We start from the raw sequence: 25487 nt of genomic DNA, 5'->3' as shown, positions 1-25487 counted from the left end.
CTATCAATTGAATTATGCCTCCAGCCAATGTTGTATTACAGACATGAGATATCAGTACCAAAACTCTTTTTTATTACATTTTTTCAATGTTCCTTTTAATATCAATAATGCTTAGGTAACTATAACATTCTCAAATTTAAGATAATTATTTCATATAATTATATAAATGTAGAAAGTATAGCTAACCTATATGTGTAAATATTACGGTCCTCACTGTTTCACCATTTTTTTGCTTTATTTGTTTTTGCCATTTTATTTCTTCATATAGATTCAAGAAATCATTTTTATTACATCTGGAGGAATCTAGTACTCAGATTAGGATATTTGTAAGTCTATATTGTATTTTGATAATTTATTTTCCTTATGTTACCTGAAGTTTGCTTTTAGTCATATTTTCTTTTATTTTTCCCAGCACTATTATAGTTTTCATAATAAGTTTGAAATAATGAATGTAATGCTTACATGGTGTTTATTTTGAACAAAAAGGTGAACTTGAAATGCAAAACATAGCTAAACAGTTGTTAAAATTCAGTAGCAAGTTTTACTAAATGTGAATGAACAGTTCCTTAAAATGATAAAACAAGTTTTCTACCTAATTAATTGCATAGATCCTAATTATAGTTCCATGAAAATAAAAGAGTAAGACATTTATTTTATGAAATGGATATAGAATGGATATATTATTTTGGTAATATTTCCTAAATTGTTGTGTGGATCATACACACAGTAGCTAATGGTTTATTGAATTTATTTATTTATTTTTATTTATTTATTTATTTATTTTTGGTCCGGTCGTGGGGCCTGAACTCTGGGCCTGGCGCTGTCCCTCAGCTCTTCAGCTCAAGGCTAGCGCTCTACCACTTGAGCCACAGCCCACTTCCAGCTTTTTTCTTTTTGCTTATGTGGTGCTGAGGAATCGAACCCAGGGCCTCAGGCATGCAAGGCAAACGCTCTACCACTGAGCCACCTTCCCAGCCCCTGAATTTATTTTTTGTTGTTTTTTTTCTTGTTAAGGATATCCTTCTTGGATATGCAAGGGGGGAACAGCAGAGAATAGTAGCTGTTGGAATGCCTGTTTTTGCATAAATGCTATCCCTTGATTATAGAACATGTCCCTAGAAAATCCCTAATTTTCTCTACTCAGAACTGGATGAAGGCAATGTCAGAGAGACGAATTGATGATCTAGTAGTGTAGAATAAAAGCGTATTCTTTTCCCCAAGCTTGCCTGCCTAACACTATTCCTTTATTGACCTTGTAATTATAAATTTTGTTACAGAAATAATGTCTAGATTTATTTAAAGTCCTTTTAATAATTAAGAAAATTTTAACATATATTTGTATTGTGATTGCTTTTTATTCTTCTGGACGGGAGAAGGAAAATACATATAGAAATAGAATTTCATAGCCCATTCTTGATATTGGCATGATGATTCACTCGCTATTGATTTGTTTGTTTGTTTTGGTTCAGGTCCTGGGGCTTGAACTCAGCGCTGAGCACTATCTTCAAGTATTTTTTGCACTCTACTACTTGAGCCAGAGCTCTACTTCCAGCTTTTTGGTGTTTAATTGGAGATAAGAGTCTCATAATCTTTCCTGTCCAGGCTGGCTCTGAACTGTGATTTTCAGATTTCAGCCTCCTGAGTAGCTAGGATTAGAGGCATGAGTCACTGGCACCAGCTCTCAATTTCTTTTTTTAATGTCGTGCTATATTTGTAATTTGAGAAGTTATAGTTGCAAGATTTTCTTTAGGTGGTAGAAATTTGCACAGATTACAGCTAATAAATGGTAATGAGTAACCTTGATGTCCGTTTGGGGATATATTTATAAATCTATTTTGAGTTGTTTTTTGACAAGAAAATACTCATTTTGTGTACGTACTTATTTAGAACTTTTCTCTTTCTTTCTTAATTTTTTTTTGGGGGAGGTCGGTCATGGGGCTTGAACTCTGGGCCTGGGTGCTATCCCTGCATTCTTCAGCTCAAGGCTGGCACTCTACTACTTGAGTCATAGAGCCACTTCCAGGTTTTGGTGGTTAATTAGAGATAAGAGTCTCACAGACTTTCTTTTCCAGGCTGGCTTTGAATTGAGACAGATCTCAGCCTCCTGTGTAGTTAGGATTACAGACATGAGCCACTGATGCCTGGCTAGAACTTTTCTTTATGTACAAATTACAATGCACAGATTAAGACAATTTGCACCTTGAGTGTCCCTTACAAGCAGAGTGCTTATTTCTTACTGGCAAGGGAGGATGACTACACATAATCTATGACTATGAAAGGGATGGGGAAATATTAGCCTTCAAGTATAGAGAAACCCTCTGATTTGTCGCTATCACCCAAGTTAAAGGTGGAGTGCAGGAAGTATGTTCTGGGACATGGTCATTTATCAGTTCCTTTTTCAATATAGTCCCTCTTGAAATTTTCTTTTTCCTTTTCTTTTTTCTCTTTTCCTCTCTCTATTTTTTTTGGGGGGGGGTTGGTTGTGGGGCCTGAACTCTGGGCTTGGGTGCTGTCCTTCAGCTCTTCAGCTCAAGACTAGTGCTCTACCACTAGAGCCACAGCACTGCTTCCAGCTTTTTCTGTTTATGTGGTGCTGAGAAATCGAACCCAGAGCCTCATATATGCAAGGCAAGCACTCTACCACCTTGCCAGCCCTGAAATTTTCTTTTAAAGAGTCTTTTTTTGTGGTAATGTATGGAAATCATCAGCAAAATGATATAAATATGTAAATTCAGACTCACAGGATACTTAAGGGTATTTAGTAAAGAGGACATATATATGCATGTATGTGTATGTACTATAGATCATTATTCCTGTGTTAAATTATTTTCTATAGAATGATGGAACTACTGCCAAATGATTGCTTATATTTCTAGAATGTACTGTCCTTGGCAAGCTTTGGTTATAATTGGGAATGTTACAGCTGAAGTAAAATGACTTAAGTAAGAGACATACGTGCTGATATGGCTGAAAATCCAAAAAGCACAGCTCTGTTTGTTGGAATTATTACTGATGCTCACTTAGGACAAAAGTAAATATTTCATGTTATTTCCTAGCTATTGTTGGAAGTAGTAATACTACTTGTCATTAAACCTTACATACAACCCTCATTTCACATTGGAAAAAATGAATGGTTCATTGAGACAATTATATGCTGTCATTCTGATCCATTTTTCATAGGTATCCTTGTATATCAACTTTGCTTCCAATTCTGTACTTGAGCAATTTGTCTTTCAAAAATGAAAGGTTTATTAGAACAAATGGAAGGGTAATTTTGAGCTGATTTGGTTCAGCTGATATATTGAACAAATACAAACTTTGGGATTGGTTTGAATGGTTGACTGTGCTTGCTGTTTTAAGTTGTCTTCTGCTTGTCATTCCAGCGATGAAGTCTTACACTCCGTATTTCATACTCCTTTGGAGTGCTGTTGGGATGGCAAGGGCTGCCAGAATCATCATCGTGCCGCCAATTATGTTTGAAAGCCATATGTACATTTTCAAGACGCTAGCCTCAGCCTTGCACGAGAGAGGCCATCACACAGTGTTCCTCCTCTCAGAAGGCAGAGACATAGCTCCATCTCATCATTACAGCCTCCAGCGCTACCCAGGGATCTTCAACAGTACCACCTCGGATGCGTTCCTGCAGTCCAAAATGCGGAATATTTTCTCTGGGAGATTGACAGCAATTGAGCTATTTGACATATTAGATCATTATACTAAGAACTGTGATATGATAGTTGGCAACCAAGACCTAATCCACGGTCTGAAAAAAGAGAAGTTTGACCTGCTGCTGGTGGACCCAAACGATATGTGTGGATTTGTGATAGCTCATCTTTTAGGGGTTCAGTATGCTGTATTTTCCACTGGCCTTTGGTATCCTGCCGAAGTGGGTGCTCCTGCTCCGTTAGCCTATGTCCCTGAGTTTAACTCACTCCTCACGGACCGCATGAATTTGCTACAAAGGATGAAAAATACCGGTGTTTACCTCATTTCCAGAATAGGGGTCAGCTTTCTGGTTCTTCCCAAATATGAAAGGATAATGCAGAAGTACAACTTGCTGCCAGAGAAGTCGATGTATGATTTGGTTCATGGGTCCAGTCTGTGGATGCTGTGTACAGACGTGGCCCTGGAGTTTCCCAGACCTACCCTGCCGAATGTTGTATATGTGGGAGGAATTCTAACCAAGCCTGCCAGCCCATTACCAGAAGTAAGGTTTGCCAAACTCCTTGCTAATTTGTTTTTAAATATAAAGGTCAATGTTAATTTCTGGAAGATATGGGATTAATTAGGGTTTCATAACTAAGGCTGCTGTCATAAGTAGTCAGGATGCAGGGAGTCTGGAAGCCTTCTAAGCTTCCAGAAGGTTCACTCCTTTCCCAGAGTCCAGGTTGCTTGGAGCATTTCTATAATACCAAGATTTTGCTGCGCAATAGGACTGACTGGTAAATAGATTTTTAGTTAAGTAGTAACTATGGTATGTGAGTAGAATATATCTACTGGTTAATCTTACTGAGTAAAATTGATTTTGCTTTTCATTAAACACAAAGTCTTTTCTCCCCAAACTACAATCACAGATGACTGTTTAGTACACCAAATGCAATGAATATAATTTCCTTTCTGGGAAGCCATAACTGATAGAAAGTCTATGTCCTACAGTAGAAACAAAGCAGTAAATCCATCAAACTAATGATGTAACTGCTTTAAAGAAATCATGCCCTAGTAAAATTTCATTTCAAAGACAGAATTAATAGCACTTCAACAAGATCTCTCTGATTGTTGTTCAGCCTGAATAATTTGAACTTAAGTTCTTTTTTTTGCTGGTTAAGCTATTAGCAAGTTGTTTGGTGTTCTGATGTTCAGATCTGCAACTTTTGTTGTTCTTGTTGCTGAAATCAGGATTTTATAATTACTAGACAGGTGCAATAGCTTTGAGCTGTGCCTCCAGGCCTGGTTTTCACTGGTTACTTTTAGGGTATGTTCCACTTCCTATACAGGAGAATGGCTGGACTATCATCTACCTACTTTAGGCATGGCATATTTGCTGAGGTCACAGATATGCATTGCTGTATTCAGTGAAGATGGAGTCTTGGGGCTTTCTTGCAATACTCCCAAGTAGCTAGAATTAGAGGCTTCAGCCAGAACACATCTGCTTGCTACTTTGTTTTTAATCAAGTATTAAAACTAACTGAAGCCGGGTGGTAGTGGCTCAGGCCTGTAATCCTCACTACTCAGGAAGCTGAGATCGAAGGATTGCAGTTCAAAGCCAGCCTGGGCAGGAAAGTTCGTGAGATTCATTTCCAATTAACCATCAGAAAACCAGAAGGGGTGCTGTGGCTCAAATCATAGAGTGCTTGTCTTGAGCTGAAGAGCTCAGGGACAGCGTCCAGGCCTTGAGTTCAAGCCCCACAACCAACCAAAAAAAAAAGACTAACAGAAATGGTGCATATATTTATATATTGTAGTGATTTTTCTAATTTCAGACTGACTTTCATTTAATTCCATTAACCAAGAAACTTAGGTCTTACTCCATAATTTCATTTATGGAAGCTATTTCTATTTTGTTTCTAGCTCTGAAAATAGCTATACCCAACAACTCTTTGAGCACTAAGTATAAACAAGTCTGTCAAAGCCTTGATGAGCTTATACATATTTTCACCTATAGATATCAGATAAGGATAATGTTTTTTTGCAGCTTGTTTTACATAGGATCATAAGGTGATTGGTATATATGACCTTTGGACTTTCTATTACAATTATAACAGACTTATGACTAAATATCATGTGCTGAGTATATAACTCCGTAAAAGACTACCTGTCTACAGGCAGAAGACTGTGGATTTCCTCAGCACCACACAACCAACACAATCATATTTGCTCATTTTCTCATTCATTCATTTTCTCTCTCATACACACAGAATTTCTTTTACATATTTCTTATAACACTGAAACATAGAAATGTCCATCTCCATATCCACAGTGCTAGCACTTTAAATCACTGGTTAACAGGGCACATTTGTGTTCTCTGACAGCTATAAAGAATGGGGTTTAACCTCTGCTTATCTCAATCACTCATGATTGTATCAGAGTCTAGTTTGAATTCCTCAATAGTCTCCACCACAGTCACCTTGTGAAATAATGCTCTCTTGCATAAAGATAGATAAAATCAGATTTTAGAAGGAGTTCTGAAAAGATTTAGTAAGCAAATCTGTCTTTTCCTTAACTAAGTCATTTAAATGTCAGAAATATCAACCTTTCTTCTTAACTCTTTATCTTTCCCGAGAGATAGTTCTCTGTGTCAGCTTACTTTGATTTTGGTTGTGCAATGTCTTTCTTTTTCAGTCACCTGACTGAAGAAGAAAACTGCATGTAGAAGAATCTTCTGATTGCCCTGTTCCCCCTCCAATTTCTCTTATTTCATTAATTTCGTTAGTGTTGCTTTTGCTTTGGTTTTTATTTTTGTGCCAGGACTGGGGCTTGAATTCAGGCTCTCATGCCCTTGCTTGGCTTTCCATTCAAGGCTCATTCTCTACCACTTGAGCCATAACTCCAGTTCCAACTTGTTTATTGAATGGTAGTGTAAGTGCGGACTGATACCTCAGGCTCTGTTATACTTTATAGTTTCACAACATTATTTCACTTCAGATATAGCTTTCCAGTACATTTTTGGCGTTTTTGTTTTGAGCCTCACACAAGACAGTACTCAAATGTTTTGTTGTACCTTAATTTCTTTTTGTTTGTTTATTTTTATTGTAATTTTAAGTAATTGAACAAAAGACTTAATATTTGACAAATTAGTTTATGAATACAACATATATGTTGATTAATGTCATTCCTTTTATCATTCTCTCCCTTCTCTCCCAACTCCATCTCTCCCCTCAATTTTGTTAATTTCATAGGATATGCATTGACTGTTATGACTATATAATTTACTAGGACAGAAAGACACTTCCAGAGGTGAAAGTGGGTGGCCTCAGACTCTTTGTATTGACATTTTTCTCCCTCTTCTCCATCCCATGGGTTTCTCCAGGTGATCATGGGTTATCATACATGCAGAGTGATGTCTCAATCCTTTGGAAAGTCCATGTCAATCACACTTATGGGTTGGTCCTAGAGAAGAGCCTAATCCTCTTCTTCAATGAAAGTTCAGTTCCACGTGAATGTAATCATCCTTAATTTCTTACTTGACACTTGTAGGGCTTCCCTGTCCTTGACTTCATATAGTGATTCCCTTGAAAGCACACTTGTTATTTGTACTGTTTTGTGTCTTCTTATTTGGGTCTCACAGGCACACATATATGGCATGAACATGTGTTATATGTAATGTGATACATAGAGATAGCTATGATCAGTATAGGAAGTTTTGGGTTCTAAGTATCATGGACTGTTTTCTTGTCAGAGGACAATCTGTAGTTGTTGGATAGGGAGTATTTTGAAGGATGTTATGTCTCTTTCTTTCTCTCAGGCATTCTTTACTTTTTTGAGGTTTACTCTAGCAGTTTTATCTGAGATAATAAACTCTAGGGCTTTTCAATGAAAAAGTTTCTCAAATTTATTTTTAGTGGTCACAAACACTAAATCAAGAGGGTGTAGCTAGATGTTTCTGAGAACACACGGATGACTAATAATAGCCTAATTGTTCCTTGCTTTGGTGTTTTACACAGGGAGTAGATTAAGTTTTCTAGATGTCTAGTGATGATTTGATAGTAGGATTTGAATTTCACAATCTGGGAAGAAAGGCACAAAATTTTCTAAAAGGCCTTTTTTTAGGACCTCTCATAATGTTTGAGCCTAAAGAAAGTCTAGAATAGCTAAGGTCTGCTGCATTCATTTTAATTTTATTTCTTTTCTGAAAATATATAGAATAGACAAAAGAGTAGTACATTTGCTTATTACATGAGGGACTTACACAATGCCTGATAGATTTTTTTTGGCGGGGGGGGTTCCGGTCATGGGGCCTGAACACTGGGCCTGGGTGCTGTCCCTCAGCTCTTCAGCTCAAGGCTAGCACTCTACCACTTGAGCCACAGTGCCACTTTCGGCTTTTTTCTTTTTGCTTATGTGGTGCTGAGGAATCGAACCCAGGGCCTCATGCATACAAGGCAAGCGCTCTACCTCTTAGCCACCTTCCCAGCCCCTGATAGATATTTTGTGGCAAGCCGAAGGAAGTATGGATTGTTTTGCTACTGATTAGCTTATCAAGATACCTGCACATTTTGTCACTCATATTAATCATTTACCCACATATAATCAAGTATAAGACTATGCAGAAACAGTAGTTTCTCTAATCTTACATAACTGATATCAAAGTTTGTGCATAGTATGAGTGTCCAAAGAAAGAAACTATTTGTACTTTTGCTCTTATGTGAGTTGATAGAAATCAATCCAGTTTAAATCTCATATTTAAATTTTAATCATTTAAAAATTATCTTTAAGTAGTTGTTCAAAGGGATTTCAATTCAAGATGTCAATTAATGAGTATAATGCATTTTTGCCATTGCTCTTTTGCATACATTCTAAGAAGGATGAAACCAAGGAATGAAACTACAGCTTTTGACAAACATGAAACCAAGGAATGAAACTACAGCTTTTGACAAACAATATTGAATATTGATTCAAGAAGTGGAATTACTTACTTTTACATACACTGATTGGAAATTGATCTCACCATTAGTGAATGAAGTATCTAGTCTGAGACATGAGAGTTGTTTGGACAAAAGGCTTGTTCCAGGGTATGGAAAATAGAGGCTATTTTAATTATACCTTATAGATCTAAGTTATGCTATTTCATGAGATTTAAAGTTGATAATGGGATTCTAATGAAACCAATAAAGCATATAAATTAAAACTAATGTGTGTGTGTGTGTGTGTGTGCGTGCATATGTGTGTGCATGCACTATGCCTTGGGATACTGAGTCTTGAACTCAGGTCCTTCATGATGTCTCTTAGGTTCTTTTACTCAAGGCTGATATTTTGTATCTTGAGCCTGAGCTCTACTTCTGTCTGTATGCAGGTTAACTGGAGATAAGAGTCTCACAGGCTTCCCTCCCTAGGCTGGCATTGAATTTTGCCTCCTGAGTAGCTAGGATGATAGGCATGAACTGGCACTAGGCTAAGTGAGGAGTTTTTCAAGAGAACAACGCTGTCCCAGATGGAAGAAGGGTACAAAATGCTATATTGTAGAGATTATTTTCCCTTGTTTACTTCTTTTTTTAAAATTATCTGACTCCATAATATAAATAAACTAGTCAAAATAAAGTTGGCCTGACCTTATATTTCATTGAGTATAGCAACTGCCTAATGCCTGTGGAATTGGATTTTTTAATACTCATAGAGAAAGGGACTTTATATAGTATTGAAAAAAAATTACAAAGATCTTTAAGAAAAGACTAAGTTCTAATTTTTAAAATTTTCCAGTGAGATTTTTTTTATATTTTTACAACTTTTTTTTTATTGTAAGAATACTGTACAGAGGAGTTACAATTACATGGGCAAGACAACGAGTACATTTCTTATCAAGTATTGTTGCCTCCTCTTTTTTTCCCCTTCCCATCCCTTTCCATACTCCTCCCCTCCTCCCACCCAATCCTCCCCCCAGCCCTCACCAAAGTTGCAAAGTTCCTTTTTTGACATAACGACTTGTACATTTCATTGTTGCAATGGGTCCACCTGTATCCCTAATTAAACGATTTGTTTTTTCCCTTCTCCTCCAACATCAAATACAGTGAAAGCTTGGGTTATACCGTGGGGGAGGGACATACAAAGCAACAAAGAAATCATCTTATAAATATGTTAGAAACGCCGGGTGCTGGTGGCTCACACCTGCCTGTAATCCTAGCTACTCAGGAGGCTGAGATCAGAGGATCTCGGTTCAAAGCCAGTCCGGGCAGGAGAGAGACCGTCTCCAATAAACCACCAGAAAACCGGAAGTGACGCTGTAGCTCAAGTGGTAGAGCGCTCGCCTTGAGATGAAAAGCTGAGGGACAGCGCCCAGGCCCAGAGTTCAAGCCCCACGACTGACAAAAAATAAATTAATTAATAAATATGTTAGAAACAATTGCATGAAAGGAAAAAACCCAAAAAAACATTTGAATACTTATCTTGGGGTTCATTCCCCTAACATCAACTTATCTGACCTTTCCTGCTTGACTCAGACATATACTAGTTATTTCAAATAAGGGAAACCATGGGACCTTTTACTTCTAGTAAGAGGAAGCAAAATACTTTGAAAGCTGACATACCATTTATATCTTAATCACTTGCATACTACCTTGTACTGAAGTATTTTGCTAAGTACAGGCCTTAATACTTACATTTGGGATTAATGTAACTTCAAATTGTAAATGACACAGCATTTGTTCTATTTGCTTTGCAAATTGGGATAAATATTGCACTAATTAAATGAATGAAACCCTCAGATGCTTTATCTTTGGAAAACAATCCACATGGCTTATAAATATTATTAAAACTATGAAACTAAATCCCCCTTTGAGCATTTTCAGGCTATGAGGAGGAACAGCCAAACTGGTTTTCCATTCACATTTACAGTGTAAAATCCTTTTAAAACATTTCCATATGTCTGATGGTGAGTGGGTTTTGCAGCCACACAGAGATGACTACCCAAGAAAGAGTTTTAACAGATATTTAGATCTGTGTTCAATGGGAATTTCTTTATTTTTGCCGGTTGTGGGGCCTGAATTCTGGGCCTGGGCACTGTCCCTGAGCTCTTCAGTTCAAGGCTAGCACTCTACCACTTGAGCTACAGTGCCACTCCAGCTTTTTCTGCTTATGTGGTGCTGAGGAATCGAGCCCAGGACTTCATGCATACAAGGCAAGCACTCCACCTCTGAACCACCTTCCAGCCCTTGATGGGAATTTCTTGTGTCCCAGTATATGCCAAATATTGAGGTAGTAACATTAAGTGCAAATTAGATTTTCTCTCTGTGCTGCTTCTGCTTTGCCTTGCTTTCCTCTGTGTGTTTGTGTGTGTAATAACGATATAAACAAATTAATAAGATGCATCAATTCAATGCTGAGGTACCGTGTAAGGCACCCATAGGATGCATTAGAAAAGGTGGCCAGTGAAGCGGAAGAAAGGTGGAGTCAACCAGTGGAGAGACAGTTCCCCATTCAGAAGTGGAAGAGTCCTAGTATTTTAAAGACCCAGGAAGACTGGGGACCTGAAAAGATAGCATGGGGCTAGAAGAGAGTGTGGTTCCTGTTTAGACAGATGAATAGAGATTGTGTCAGGTTAGGCCTTGAGTCTTGCAAAGGATTTGAATTTCATTTTGAAGCTTTACTTGAGTTTACCCACAGTTCAATGCAATGTGTGTGTGTGTGTGTGTGTGTGTGTGTGTGTGTGTGTGTAGATATATACCTATATTATAAAATTGAAAAATACACAGGGGTTATTTTTAAAACTTGTATTCCTTTAAGTTGTTTTCTCACAGAACAAAAGATCTTACAAGTACAAAAACTGGTTGCACAAAAGTGGGGATTTGGCTGTGACTTTACCTGCTTGTGTGATTCTTAAGCTGCTGGGGATTTTGTTTTTGTTTTTAAACTTACTCTATTTTTTTTTTGTCAGTCATGAGACTTGAACTCTCAGCCTAAGTGCTGTCCCTCAGCTCTTCAGCTCAAGGCTAGCCCTCTACCGGCTTTCTGGTGGTTTGGTTTATTGGAGATAAGAGTTTCAGGGACCTTCCTGCCTGGGCTGGCTTTGAACCGCGATCCTCAGTTCTCAACCTCCTGAGTTAGCTAGTATTACAGGTATGAGCCACCGGCACCTGGCTTCTATTTTTTTTTTATTAGATGGTTTCTTTGGATTTTTTTAGACATGCATACTTTATTTTTAAATCTTAGGCAAAAACATAATTTATTTGGAGAATACTAAACATGTTAAAAAGTGATACAATATGATACACAAATAACATGTTCCTCTAGGGAATGATTTTTTAACAGAATTCCATTTACAATCAATTTAGAAGCATTTCAAGATTATAAAGTAATAACACATCTCTGAATGAGTTGTGAGGATTAATTGAGTTATATGGCATGGAGTGGCCATCCTACACTGGATTCTGATAACAATGTCTTAATGTATATAAGTACAGTTTATTCTACTAGACTTGCTTAGTAATCACTTAAGGTCTTTAAAAATGATGATAATAGAAATCACATGTAACATATTCTACATGTCATTTTAACTGAACAAATTACTTAGTCATTTTCTACCTGGCTCAGAGTTAACTTTTCAACAGAGGTGACATTTACTACTCAGTGTTTGGCTTTATTCACATAGTATGTATAATCAGTGCTTATATTGATAACCTTACTGAATGGGGCCTCCAAGTTTTATCCCCAGGATTTGAGTACTTTTGTTATTCTCTTTAAAAAGGCAGTATTAGGCACTACTGGTTACTACCAGCCGAGGCCTAACACAGCTGTGTATTTAGCATTTAATCATGCGAAGAATTGCTAATTAGAAAGTCAGAACAGACAAAGCATACCCAGTGAAGTTGATACAATACCATTTTTGTTTGAGAAACATAAATGAGTAATCTTTACACATTAGAGGTTTCATTAATAAGCATTTTCCTAAATCAGGCAATCTTCAACAAAACATTAACGCAGTAGGAGTAACTTGCTAACATCTTCCTTTCACAAAAATGCCTTAAAAATGCAATCAACTTCAGTCAAAATTTCTAAGTGTGTATTTTGTCTTCTAATTTCTTTGCTGAGTTTTTTTCTCTATTCTTCTTCCTTTCAACATACTTCTTTCCTTCAGGTACACAAACTTCCTACGGTGTCCATCTCCTGCTTTTTTAGCCCTGAATCTTATTACAACATCCTCTGGCCCAGAGTCTAACTGTAGCATCCTCAATTAACCTCATTTCAGGCTGCCTAATGCTTCAATATTCTCTTCTTTCATTAAAAATACAGTTTCTTTTTCAGTGTTACTTGTTGATTACTGTGAACAATTTATCATAATAGCCTTTCTAGTAATAGCGAATATTTTTAATCCTTAAATTGGAGGTCAGAAGTTACAAGAATCTTAAGTTACAAGAATCAATATAAACTCCTAGGTTAATTTCATCAATAACTGCCTATAAGATGATAGTATTGAAAATTGCAGGCATGCTCTGGGCATCCCAATAAGTTCTTATGACATATTCTCATGGAGGATTGTACTGCAAAAGCTTGAACTTATTTGTAGCCCTTCACATCTCAGTGAGTTAAGAAGTAATAGCAAAATTCTATGTGCTTGCCAAACTGTGCTGATGTAATGGGTGTTCAACAGTTTGTCTATTTAACTTTGGATTTTAAGTTTGAGAAGAATACAGGCCAGACAAATGTCACATTGAGAAGGTAAAGTGTGCAGAAAATACCTTCATACATTTAAAATATTTAAGTGTACAGATGCCTTTGAAAATGTGTGTTTGTTTAGAAATAATGCTTTTTTGGGAAGTAGTGAAATACTGATTTTTCTGACATTGAGCAAGTACACATCTTCTGGCCTTAGTAGTCTATCTCTGCTTCACCAATTCCTATTGTCCAAACTATGTCCTTTCGGGACCAGAAGAATCTAAGCTCAAGACCTATGAATTTGGGTCTCAACTTTGCCATCAACAGCTTTGTCTTCATGGAATTTTGCACATGAACTTTCCAGATGAAGTTTTCTTATTTGTAAAAGAAGAGAACACTAATTTTGTTTAGATCAGAATCATTCAGCTGGACACTGGTGGTTCATACCTATAATCCTGGCTACTCAGGAGGCTTAGATATGAAGATTGAAGTTCAAAGCCAATTCCGGCAGACAAACCTGAAAGGCTTTTATCTCCAACTAAAAAGTCAAAAGTAGAAGCTTGCCTTAAGTGGTAGAGTACCAGCTATGGGCGAGAGAGAGCAATAGATCTTGAAGCCCTGAGTTTAAACCCTAAGACATTTATTCATTCTATCTTTACTTCTCTCCCTTTCTCTCCCCAGATTTATTATAGAATAGATAAAATATTTGTATCTATAAATTAAAAGATTATTTATAAAAGGGAAAACTATTGCAGCTTTATGTAGAAAATACAGTGTGAATAAAATAATACATTATATACAGATAGGTGCACAGATACATATATCTCACAATGTCCACTATGATGAACTGCATTTTTAAAAGAACTTTTAGTTAAGAAATAAGGACCTGGAATTTCAGCGCCATTTTTCCTAATAAATGAAATAGCAAACAAGCTTTGACTTATCCGAATGACAGTCAAGAGATTGAAACTAAAAAACTATTTGAGGAGGTAAAATAAATGTGGAAAACCCATGGACTGAAGTTCATTCAATTAACTCTCAAGAGCCACTCTTAGTAATTAATTGGTTCCAATTTTGTACCTTCTAAAATGCCTGGTTGTTTTATTTCCAAACCTACACAACAATAAAAGAGCAAATAAAATTTTAAAGCAGGCATGCCGAAAGCAGTGAACATAGCTAACATTATTGTCGATGTAATTGTTTAATTGTGGGAGAATAAGGAATTGCAACATAAAAAAGTAACTCAAAAGGTACAGGTAGGCCTTTTGGGTCCATTTATTGTCACAGACCCTGAGGACAACACTCTATCACAGGGGCACAAATAGTAATTAAATCCATGTGTTAAACGTGCTCTTTGTGCACAATCATGGAAAGAAGAGAGGAGCTCCTTTTATACAAGTCAGCAGTGACGTTAGTTCTCATGCACAGGTAGAATTCCAGAATGAGGCGACTCACAACAGGCTTCAGATAACTGTATTTGTACTCTGGTTAAGAGAGCCAGAACAACTACATCAAGATAGCCCCAGTTAATTCATTTACAGAGCCAAAGGTTTGCACTGAATTAGCTTTAAGAATTACAGTTTAAGATGTGTAACCTCATGCAGACTTTCTACTAGATTCATGTTACCAGATTATGTGTTTTCAATTGCCAACTGATTACTTGAAATCATCTTTACTGTATGGATAGAAAACTATGTGATACTGCCTTTTCTTACTTCAGAACAGCCTGTATATGCTGATGCTCTTTTTAGCATTGTAATCAGACCAGGAAATAACACTTAGAAAAATTTAGCTCACTCAGGAATTTGTTTAATAACTGCACATTGAAAACTTCTGACATCCAAAGAATCTGCTAGCTCCTAGGGACATAGAAGTTAAATCTTATGAGAGACGAACATTGAACTACTATTGATATTAACTTATTTGGAAATATACAAAGAACATAAGCAACAGATTGTGAGGCAGAATTGACTATCATATGGCAGAAAGGAGCATGGACCATATGAGCTTTGGACTTCAGGGTCCTGGGATGTTCGTAGTTATTTTTATTTGGTTCTCTCTTTCTGATCTGTAAACACTCCCTAGGCTTGATCCCCACTTAGGATAAAAATCTTTGGGAAGCCAGTAACTAAAGGTTCTTGAAAGCAGTGGTGAGAAAAACTCCAGCCCATGCAAATTTTAGGGGCCATTCCTCTGTCCTTCCTCCTTTGTTCATTGAATAATTCATTGAATTATTACATGTCACTATGTATGAGACAATTCACTCTCAGTCATTGTTTGTTAAGCTAATTCTGGTGACAAGGAATGAAGGCTTTTGTGCTTAAAACTATTATGCACAGTCTCTATAATATTAGAAAATGAATCCCTCCCAAGAGCTGTTTGTTTGAGTAGTGAATGTTGTCTGTCATGTTTGTGATTTTTCTCGGTTTTCTAGTGTGGCTATTGTCCACCTGTACTCAGATCCAATTGCTATTTTTACATACTTCGTGGGCTAGATCTTCTAATCTCCTATCCATCTTCCCTGTAGATTTCCAAGGCCTCACAGACTTCCAAAGCTGATGGACATCTTGGCTGATGAAATTGCATCATTCTCTCAAAATAAAATGCCCAGTCCTTCATATCTGTGTCAACATATTCTGTCACTTATTGAACAGTCCATATTGAGGACCTACTATGTGAAAAGGGGACTCTTGTAGGGTGCTGGGTAATATGGAATCAAATTTATAGTTCTCAAGGATCTGGCATACATTCTGTAGGATATTTTCCACCCTCTGTGATTCCATTGTTGATTCCATCTGTGAAGGTCAACCCTGACAGGAAGTAAAGGAGAACCATCTGTAGAAACTCCTCCTCTCTCCTCCTTGTAGTCAGTCATGGGTCTTGAGCTCAGGGCTTGGGCTCTGTCTCTGAGCTCTTTTGCTCAAGACCAGTGCTGTACCACTTGGAGCTACAGCTCCACTTCTGGTTTTCTGGTGATTAATTGGAGATGAGAGACTTTTCTTCAGAGGCTGGATTTCCAAAGGACCCTCAGATGTCAACCTTCTGAGTAGCTAGGATTATAGGCATGAGCCATTGGCTGTGGCTTTTGCCACCTTCTTGGCCAGACCCCATTCACTCATTCATTCAATGAACACATATTCAGGGTCAGGCTGTGTTCCAAGGGTCATGGTTGAGTGATGCACTAACCATGCCCTTCTATAAAGATATAGGAAAAGCTGCCACCTTCAAGACTGACCTTGCAAACCCTCTGATGTCCCTGGCTCTCTTGTTCTCATTCCTGTTAATCCTAGATACAGCTGAAGCAAAGAGCGGAAGAGGGATTATGTATCCTGAGGATGATGTCAAGGGAATGAAGTTCTGTCCTATAATAATTAATATTTCTATTTCTTTGTTTTGCCTAGATGAGTACCACTTGAGCTACACACCCAGGCCTTTTGTTTTTATTTTGTGTTTTGAGAAAAAAAATCTCACTAATTACCTGAACTAACCTCAAAATCCTTCTGTGTCCACCTTCAAAAGTAGCTGGAATTACAGATGTGCCAACCCATACTCATTTCACTTTTTCTGTAATATCATAGTGCAGTTTTTCTTTTCTTTTTAAGCCATCTTATCCGAATCAACTAAAAGGCTGCTTGGTGCTACCGGAAGGAGTATATTTTTTGATATAGCATCGACTGAGATTTAATGATAGCTTCACAATTACTATTGTTAGACTTTGTGCAAATTCTTAATTTCTTTGAATCCTCAACTTCTTTATGGAACGAGAAATATAATCCTATTGTGAAAATGAACAAGGTGAATTGTGTTAAGTATCTGGCACACAATAGACTCACTGCTTCATTGTTAAATGGAAGTAGCTTCAGAAACAGCCTGGTGAAAGGGGATTGCATGGAAATCATGGAGCAGAGTAGAGATGGTGAATGCCTCACTGGGTACAAGAAATGGTTGACTTCAATTAAATGTGGTATTTCTGTATTTTTCTTCTCACTAATTTCCAAGATAGGTAACATTCATGGAAGGTTATATTAGAAGATTAAAAATCTACTGGGAGCCTGTGGTTCACACCTGTAATCCTAGCTACTCAGGAGGCTGAGATCTGACGATCACAGTTCAAGGCCAGCCCAGGCAGGAAAATTCCATGAGACTCTTATCTCCAATAGGCCATTAGAAAACTGGAAGCAGCGCTGTGGCTCAAGTGGTAGAGCACTAGCCTTGAGCTGAGGGACAGTGCCCAGGCCCAGAGTTCAAGGTACCCCCTTCCCCCCGCCCTGATTAAAAAAAAAAGAAGATAAAAAATTAGTAGGTTCTCACTTCTGTAATATTTTTCAAGAGTAATAAAGTATAGCTATTGAATGCTAGCTGCCATGCAAAGTAAGAGATATTTTCAAAGTGTTAAAAGTTAAAAAGAATACTTAATTTAATGTTCCTGGATCTTAAATTGCTGAATTTTAATTCAAAGATCTATATCCTAGAAAACTTTTATAATAAAAGGAAAAGATGGGTCATCTCCACTGGAAAGCCTTGCTTTTTTTTCCCCCAACGTTTTGGTTGATATTGGTATCAAGAAGTAATTTCTTGTGGAGACATTCTGCTAGACTTCAGAAGGTTGCTGCAAAATTTAAATTGAGTAGCAAAGTCCATATTCTTCAGAAAGGATAAGTAGAAGGTGAATATGTTTACAATGTATCTTTGTCAATTAATAATCAATTGATGACAAAAGAACTGCAAAACTCTGCTCTTGGTAGCACTGCTAACTTCACAAAGGGTATCCCCATATATACAACATATATTCCTTCCCTCTCCTCCAGTTTTTTTTCAGAGATCTTATTCTCTTGGTTCAGTCTCACTTTGTTTCTGTTCCCATAAGCAAAGCAATAATTGAAGTTGGATTGTATCAATGTCAGTCTGATTGACTTCCCTGAGTCACCCAATCATAGATTCATATTCTCAGAAGTCATGAGGAAATTATTTGATAATTTAAAAGAATGTTAAACCTAGAAAACATTAATAATAAACAAGTTAAAAGCAAAAATATTATGTGTTGTCTATAAACCCCATTGTATCTTAGAAACAAGTATCTTTTTATACTCTTATTTGACTAGAGTTATGGTGATATAAAGACCATGTTGATAATATTTACTGGTTCATGAAATGAGATATTCACCATTGGAATAAAGTCATTTTGGTGACTAGTTACAGGAAATGAGAAAGGAATCTGTTTATTAGACTTTTGGAATCTGAAACAGACACAGTAAGATTTGAAATGATTATTAGGTTTAAATTTCTCTGTAGCCTGGATTAGTCTTCTTATTTTCTTTAGACACACACAAAAAAATACCCATTGTGCACTGAAATATAAAATTTACAGGGCTGACAGCTGTCTTTTTTTAACCAGTTGTGGGGCTTGAACTCTGGGCCTGGGCACTGTCCCTCAGCTCTTCAGCTCAAGGCTAGCACTCTACCACTTGAGCCACAGCACCACTTCTGGTTTTTTGGTGGTTAATTGGAGATAAGAGTCTCACGGACTTTCCTGCCTGGGCTTGTTTTGAAAGTTGATCCTCAGATCTCAGCCTCCTGAGTAGGATTGCAGGTGTGATCCACTGGCCCCCGGCTAGGGCTGACAGTTTTTAATTTAAATTTTTATTAGTCTATTTAATCATGCAAGAGGAGTCTCATCATGGAATTTCCACACACACATGCAACATATCCCAACCCAAATCACCCAATATAACTCTTCCCCTTCCACTCCTTTTTTAAAGCAATTTCAACAAGTTTTGTTGTTCTATTTTTATGCATACAACTTAAATACTTTGAGCATATTCATCCTCATTCACTTTCTCCATCAGCCCTCCCCTGTCCAGTCAGGACCCATCCGCATCAAAGACAGTGACACCAAAGGGTCTTACAATGGCATTTCAGATGCACATATATTACCTTTTGCTCAGAACAACTCAATTGCTTTCTCTTCCTCCTACAATTCTCTATTGATCCACAGCTTTTATTCAGGTTCCTTATGCCATCTTCATACATATCTGTAATGTAATCTGAAATTATTCCCCCACCATCTTTTGTTTTAAACCAATAGCTTTTATGTGAATTTGAGATGTCAGAACAGGAAATTTCATAGTTTGAAGTGCAAATAAATTCATATCAAAGGAAGAAAAAGAGCTTAGTATTCTTGTAAGGAAATGGAACTGGTGCTACCTGTATCCTGAGCAATAATCTTCTTTTAAGACTTATTAACATGATTCTCATGGATTTAATAAAATTATAAGAGCAGCTACACCAATGTCTGGCTGAATGTGCCTTTTTGACTCAAATTAACCTTTGCTGATTATTTTTTCAGCCATTTATATCCACAAGCTATTAGTTCCTCTTTCAGAATGCCAGAAAAGTTTTGTCCTATTAATAAGAAAATCTAACAATGTGTTTAATATACTTGTTTTTTGCTCTGACTGAGTTGGGATAGTGATCAGAAATCATTCAGCTTCCCTGAGAGGTCTGTAGATAGTAGTTTACAAAGTAAAAAACCTTCTTTTGCATAAAAAAGAACTTATAAGTTATCATTAAATGTATATCCAGCCATCTTAAAGCAGCATATGTTTATTGAAATAAATATATCCACCAACAGAAAATTAAACAATGAACTTAAATCCAATTGTTCACAAGCTAACACAGACATGAGATAGGTGAAATAACTAAAATGGAGTTTTGTGTACTGAAGTGAGGAGTGCTGGTTTATTCAGCTGTCTATGCTGCATGATTCAATATGTGGCTGTTTATTTAAGGGGATCTATAGGAGAATTTTGAAAGCAAAATATGCACAGTCCGAGGAGCCAAATCAAAGAACAAGGTTAGCAGAACAGGCTCAGACTAGAAAGAACACATCTGTAAAATTCTAACTAAAGAACAAATGAAAATCTACATTGATCTTGTTAAATGCTCAGTAACTGAGTGCCTAGTATGTGCTGTTCATGGCATAAAATAAGGTGTTGTATTCATTCGTTTACTCTTGTTCTTTCAGCTGTAAAAATATCACTAGGATGCAGATGGTCTCCTTTAAAAGATGAAGTCGTGTATTTTAGTGGTATTTCAGTTTTTGCAATTTTGTTTAAGACCCAAGGGAAAATGGAAAAGACAGAGCCAGGACTTAGGATACATAACCTCCTCTTGCCCCTCTTCTTTCTGTTGTTTATATTAAAGTAAACCTTGTACAAGTGTGAAATGTATGCCTTTATCCCGACTATTAGACCTTTGAATTTAGGAAGATAGAAGGATATAGTGAAATTGAATTGAATTGAAAGTTTATTAGTTGTATAGGTGTGGGATAGGGAAACAATTCACTTGAATTATAGTTGGAGCAGTAAGTGGGAATATCCTTGAAAAAAAACAGTACTGAGCTCTAGGATAGCAAGGGGAAGTTGTTCATGCAATTTGTGGCTTATATTTCTTTTTTACCTTCACAAATACCCCTCTATCACATTTTCCTCAGTGTGGTTGATAATATTCAGGAGTCCTTTGGTAGCCTATTGCCCTGGGATGGAATTAAAGAGCATGAAGTGTAACTTCATCTATTCCAAATAACCAGATATAGCCAATAATATCCTGGGAAAATGCATATAGATTGAAGAAGAGATAACTTGGGAATGAAGTTATTTTTTAAGTTGATGATGTTTTGCATAAGTTTATAAAAATGGTGAAATTTAGCTTTTAAAAAAGCAACAAAAATTTAAGTTATCAATGAATGTTTATTGAATATATATGTTATGAACAATATATACTGTTTGGGTGTCTTGAAATCAGTTCCTAAAAGAACTGGCATGTATACATGCAATTGAGTGGGCAATTTAAGCATGAGCAGTGCCTTAAAGGACATTCAAAGAAGAGAGATATCGATTTAGTTATTATATATAGCAAGATGAAACAAGGGTTGATCCAATAAGTGACATGTGAGTGTTTACCTTGAAGATCTGTTGAATTTGGGTAGATGGAATTACCATCATTTGTGGGGAATCAGTTAGCAAAATCACCACAGTGGGATAGGATAAGCTAGGAGCATGTAAACTGTAGTTTAGAGGATGGAGTAAAAATAATAATAATTATTATTCTTGGATGTCAGTGGGGATTGAACGAGTGAAAGTTTTTCTATGGATGAAGCTAAAAATAAAAGTAAATCAGTATTAAGAAGTTGGTATCATTGGGAATTGACTTGAGATTTCAGAAATAAGACTTGTAAGCACACTGGGTAGGGCTTAGGAGCAAATATTTATTAGAGGGCCCAGAAACTAGATTAAAAGGAAATTGTTGAGAAAGCATATTTTAAAGTTGGTTATTCCAAGTCTGCTGTAGGAGCACAGTGGTTAATTGTATTATTAGAAACCATGGTATTAGAATAGAAGGAAAGCAAAGAAATCGAAAATTTAGTTTTATTAAACTGTCACCATAGGACATAATCCGATCGAAGCCTGTTCTGCTCACTGTCGTTCCTAGAGAGAATCCTGGGGGTCTGTGCTTAATATCTGATATATATTCATTTATAAAGTCCTTTCTTGATCCAACTAGGATTTCTCCTCTTATCCTGGTCTTCACATTGTGTGCCCACACAGTGTGTTAGATTTTTTTCTTTTTTAAAATTTTTATTGTAAAAATACTGTACAGAGGGGTTACAATTGCATGGGCAAGGTAATGAGTACATTTCTTATATTGTTGCCTCCTCCTTTGTTTCTCCTTCCCATCCCTTCCCATCTCCCAGACCCACTCCCGCCAAAGTTGTAAAGTTCATTTTTCGACATAACGACTTGTACATCTCATTGTTGCAATGAATCCACCTGTATCCCTATTTAAACACGTTGTTTTTGCCCTTCCCCTCCACAAAGTATACCAACATCAAATACAGTGAAAGCAGGGGTTATACCATGGGGGAGGGACATACAAAGCAACAAAGAAATCATCTTATAAATATTTTAGAAACAATCACAAGAAAGAAAAAAAATCTGAATACTTATCTTGGGGTTCATTTCACCTAACATCAACTTATCTGACCTTTTCTGCTTGTCTCAGACATATACTAGTTATTGCACATAAGCAAAACCATGGTACCTATGTTTCCTTGGGCATGGTTTACTTCACTTAATATAATTTTTTCCAAGTCTTTCCATTTCCTAACAAATGGGGCAATGTTACTCTTTAAGCTGTCTTTGTGCAAGGTAGTAAAACAGTGAGCTCACGGTCTATCTGGCTGTTTCTGGCTGAGGTACAGATGTTTTCCCTGAGGTAACCAACATTCTTTTATCCCAGGACCAATGCACCATAGCCAGTACCCTTCTGGGTCATTGGCTTTGTTGTACAGGAGGAGTTCACTTCCTGAATATTTGGAGAAACATAAAACAGGAGTGAAATGGAAAAGTTGCTTGCCTTTCTTCTAACTTCTCTTCCAGTGGATAATTGTTCTATCCATGTGATAATGTAGACCATGAAAATGTCCTAGTTTTCTAGTCTGTCAGGTTGCCCACCTGGCAGAAGTGATCTCAAGACTTCTGTGCCTATTTCTTCCATTATTTATGAAGATCAAATAGAAATACCAGATCTATTGATCGATGAGGTTATGAAATGTGATTGTAATATATCTTTCTCTCTTTGTCTGGCATTTTATATTTTTTTGTTGTTTTTTTTTGTAGTTTTTTTTTGTCTGTCCTGGGGCTTGAACTCTGGACCTGGGCACTGTCTCTCAGCTCTTCAGTTCAAGGCTAGCCCTCTACCACTTGAGCCACAGCACCACTTCTGGTTTTCTGGTTGTTTGTTGGAGATAAGAGTCTCATGGACTTTCCTACCCAGGCTGGCTTTGAACCTCCATCCTCAGATCTCAGCCTCCTGAGTAACTAGGATTATAGGCATGAGCCACCGGTGCCCGGCTTCTGCCGTTATATGTACAACTTCATTAAGTATTGGGGAGAGGCTGGTTCCGGTGCTGCCATTAATCTGGAAAAATCTACTTGAGTACCTGAAAATAAAATGAGTTCAACTAGTTTTTGCCGAATTCTGCATTTATTTGCTAGATAGGCTTCTAACCTAGAAATACCAAATACAAATACTTTATAACAGTATTAACATAGGTTTCCTAATATATGGAAGGTTTCTTTGCCAAGGAATTTTTTGATGTTTCACCTAACTTAATAAATAATAAATGCTTTCCTATTCAATTGCTTGTCAGCAGATTACTTCTTTGGATGTACGACTCTGAAACCAGGAGAAAATTAGGGCATAATTTCCAGATTTTTTAAAATGTAAATGTACTTTTTGAATATGTAGAATTTATTCCTAGGGTCTCTGTCCCTCATGCCTGTGGAATATGAATTGGCTAACACAGTGTTAGGCTGATTGTGACAGCCATGAGTTTCAGTTGGACTCTGAACTTCTGGGCAAGAAACCATATCTTGTTCCTTTATATTTCTGGCACCTAGTGCCTGGCACATAAAAGAGGACCAATAAAAGTTTGTGTAACCATGATTGAGTTAGTGATGAAACAAATTTACCTACAGATTAAATGAGAGCACTGTATTTTTCTCCCTTTGGGAAGTGTCTGTGGTCTTTAGAAGAGAGAGTGGCCATCAGAATTCTTTTGGAAAAATGTCAGGTTATTACAGTCTCTTCATTGAAGTATTGGTGAAGGTTGTAGGTTTAAAGCTTACTATTATTGTGTCTTTATCTACTTTCTTATTTTATTGGAGGAGATAACTTAGAAGGGTTCAAAGTCACAAGATTAGATGAGGAAAAAATACACTTGGAACTTCATGTGAATCTCTTTGGTTTTAAAAATTCTTAGTGACTCTCAAGAGTCATACAAAGAGACAATAAGATATCTACTGTTTAGAGCTGTAAAAACTTCCCTGGTGACATTTAAATAACCATTCTTTTTAATCTATGCAGAGGTGAAGAATACTGATAGAAAACAGGAAAACATATTTTGAACTCTAGTCAGATGCTTCAGCTTAGAGACTCTAGATGCCAAAGGTCAATATTGGGCTCATTCATTCACCTGCTTGGTGGGTGAGACTTTGGCTGGCTATTTACTAGATGACCTACTCCTGTTTTCTCCATGTGGCCTACATTTGCTGATAGCATGGTGGTTGAATATCAAGGGTGCATATACCAAGAACAAGAGAAACAAGTAGCATCTATATCCTTTGCTGGACTTGTCTAAGAAGCTATCTTGCATTATTTCTTCCACACTGTATTGATCAGGGAAGTCACTGGATTACCCAAGTGTGGACAGAGTCCCTGTCTCCAGAGGGAACTTCTGAGAGGACAGGTGGGAATATCAGTAGTGCCTTAATTATTTGGGGAAAATATAGTTGGCTACACCATAATGGTCACTCTCATGTCTTTTACTATCTTTTGTAATGTTCAGGTATGATTGTCTTCCACATTGCTTTTTACCAAATAGAATACATTATTAAATCCCTTTATCCAGGATAAGGAGTGAAGTTTATCAATCATATGTTGAAACTGAAGGAGTGACTTTAAATTTAAATGTAAAAAAAATAGAACTTTGGCTTTCACAGTGAAATGAAATCATCCATTTTATCAGCATCTAATGTTCTGGGTTGTTTTTTTAAACCAGTTTTAATGTGTAAAATTGTCAAGTTGAGAGCTATATATTTATTTTCCCTTTATTTTTGTCAGTTCTAGGGCTTGAACTCTAGGCCTAGGCACTGTCCCCCAGCTCTTCAGTTCAAGGCTAGAGCTACCACTTGAGCCACAGTGTCACTTCCGTTTTCTAGTTGTCTATTGGTGATAAGAGTCTTAAGGATTTTCCCTGCCTGGTCTGGCTTTGAAACTCGATCCTCAGATCTCAGCCTCCTGAGTAGCTAAGATTAAGGCTTGAGCCACTGGGACCCGGCCCTATATTTATTTTATTTTGTAGTGTAGCATCCCTAAAATACATTGCATTTTTAAATACTTATACATATTCTTCATCTATCTCTTTGTCTCTGGTGTATAATGTTGATAGGATCAGTAAGAATAATACCTATTTCTATTTTCACACATGTACATTGAGTATTATGACTGTATTCACTCATTCTTCCTCTCTCCATTTGTTTCTTATTGGTTCTCTAGCAATTATTTATTTATTTTATTTATTTATTTTTTGGTCTGGTCGTGGGGCCTGAACTCTGGGCCTGGGC

General features: G+C 36.9%; 1 protein-coding gene across 1 annotated transcript in view; it reads left to right on the top strand.

The window, feature by feature from the left end:
* Ugt8 (UDP glycosyltransferase 8) overlaps window positions 1-25487 on the top strand; it is a 67440-nt gene that overhangs the window by 23614 nt on the left and 18339 nt on the right. The window contains exon 2 of the mRNA XM_013023846.1: window positions 3384-4207. Coding sequence (XP_012879300.1) covers window positions 3386-4207 — 822 coding nt within the window. The 5' untranslated portion in view covers window positions 3384-3385. The remainder of the gene's footprint in view (window positions 1-3383; window positions 4208-25487) is intronic.

The sequence above is a fragment of the Dipodomys ordii genome, unplaced genomic scaffold (genome assembly GCF_000151885.1).
Source record: "Dipodomys ordii isolate 6190 unplaced genomic scaffold, Dord_2.0 Scaffold70, whole genome shotgun sequence".
In the NCBI taxonomy this organism is placed as follows: Eukaryota; Metazoa; Chordata; class Mammalia; order Rodentia; family Heteromyidae; genus Dipodomys; species Dipodomys ordii.
This window is presented reverse-complemented; position numbering and strand designations above follow the sequence as displayed.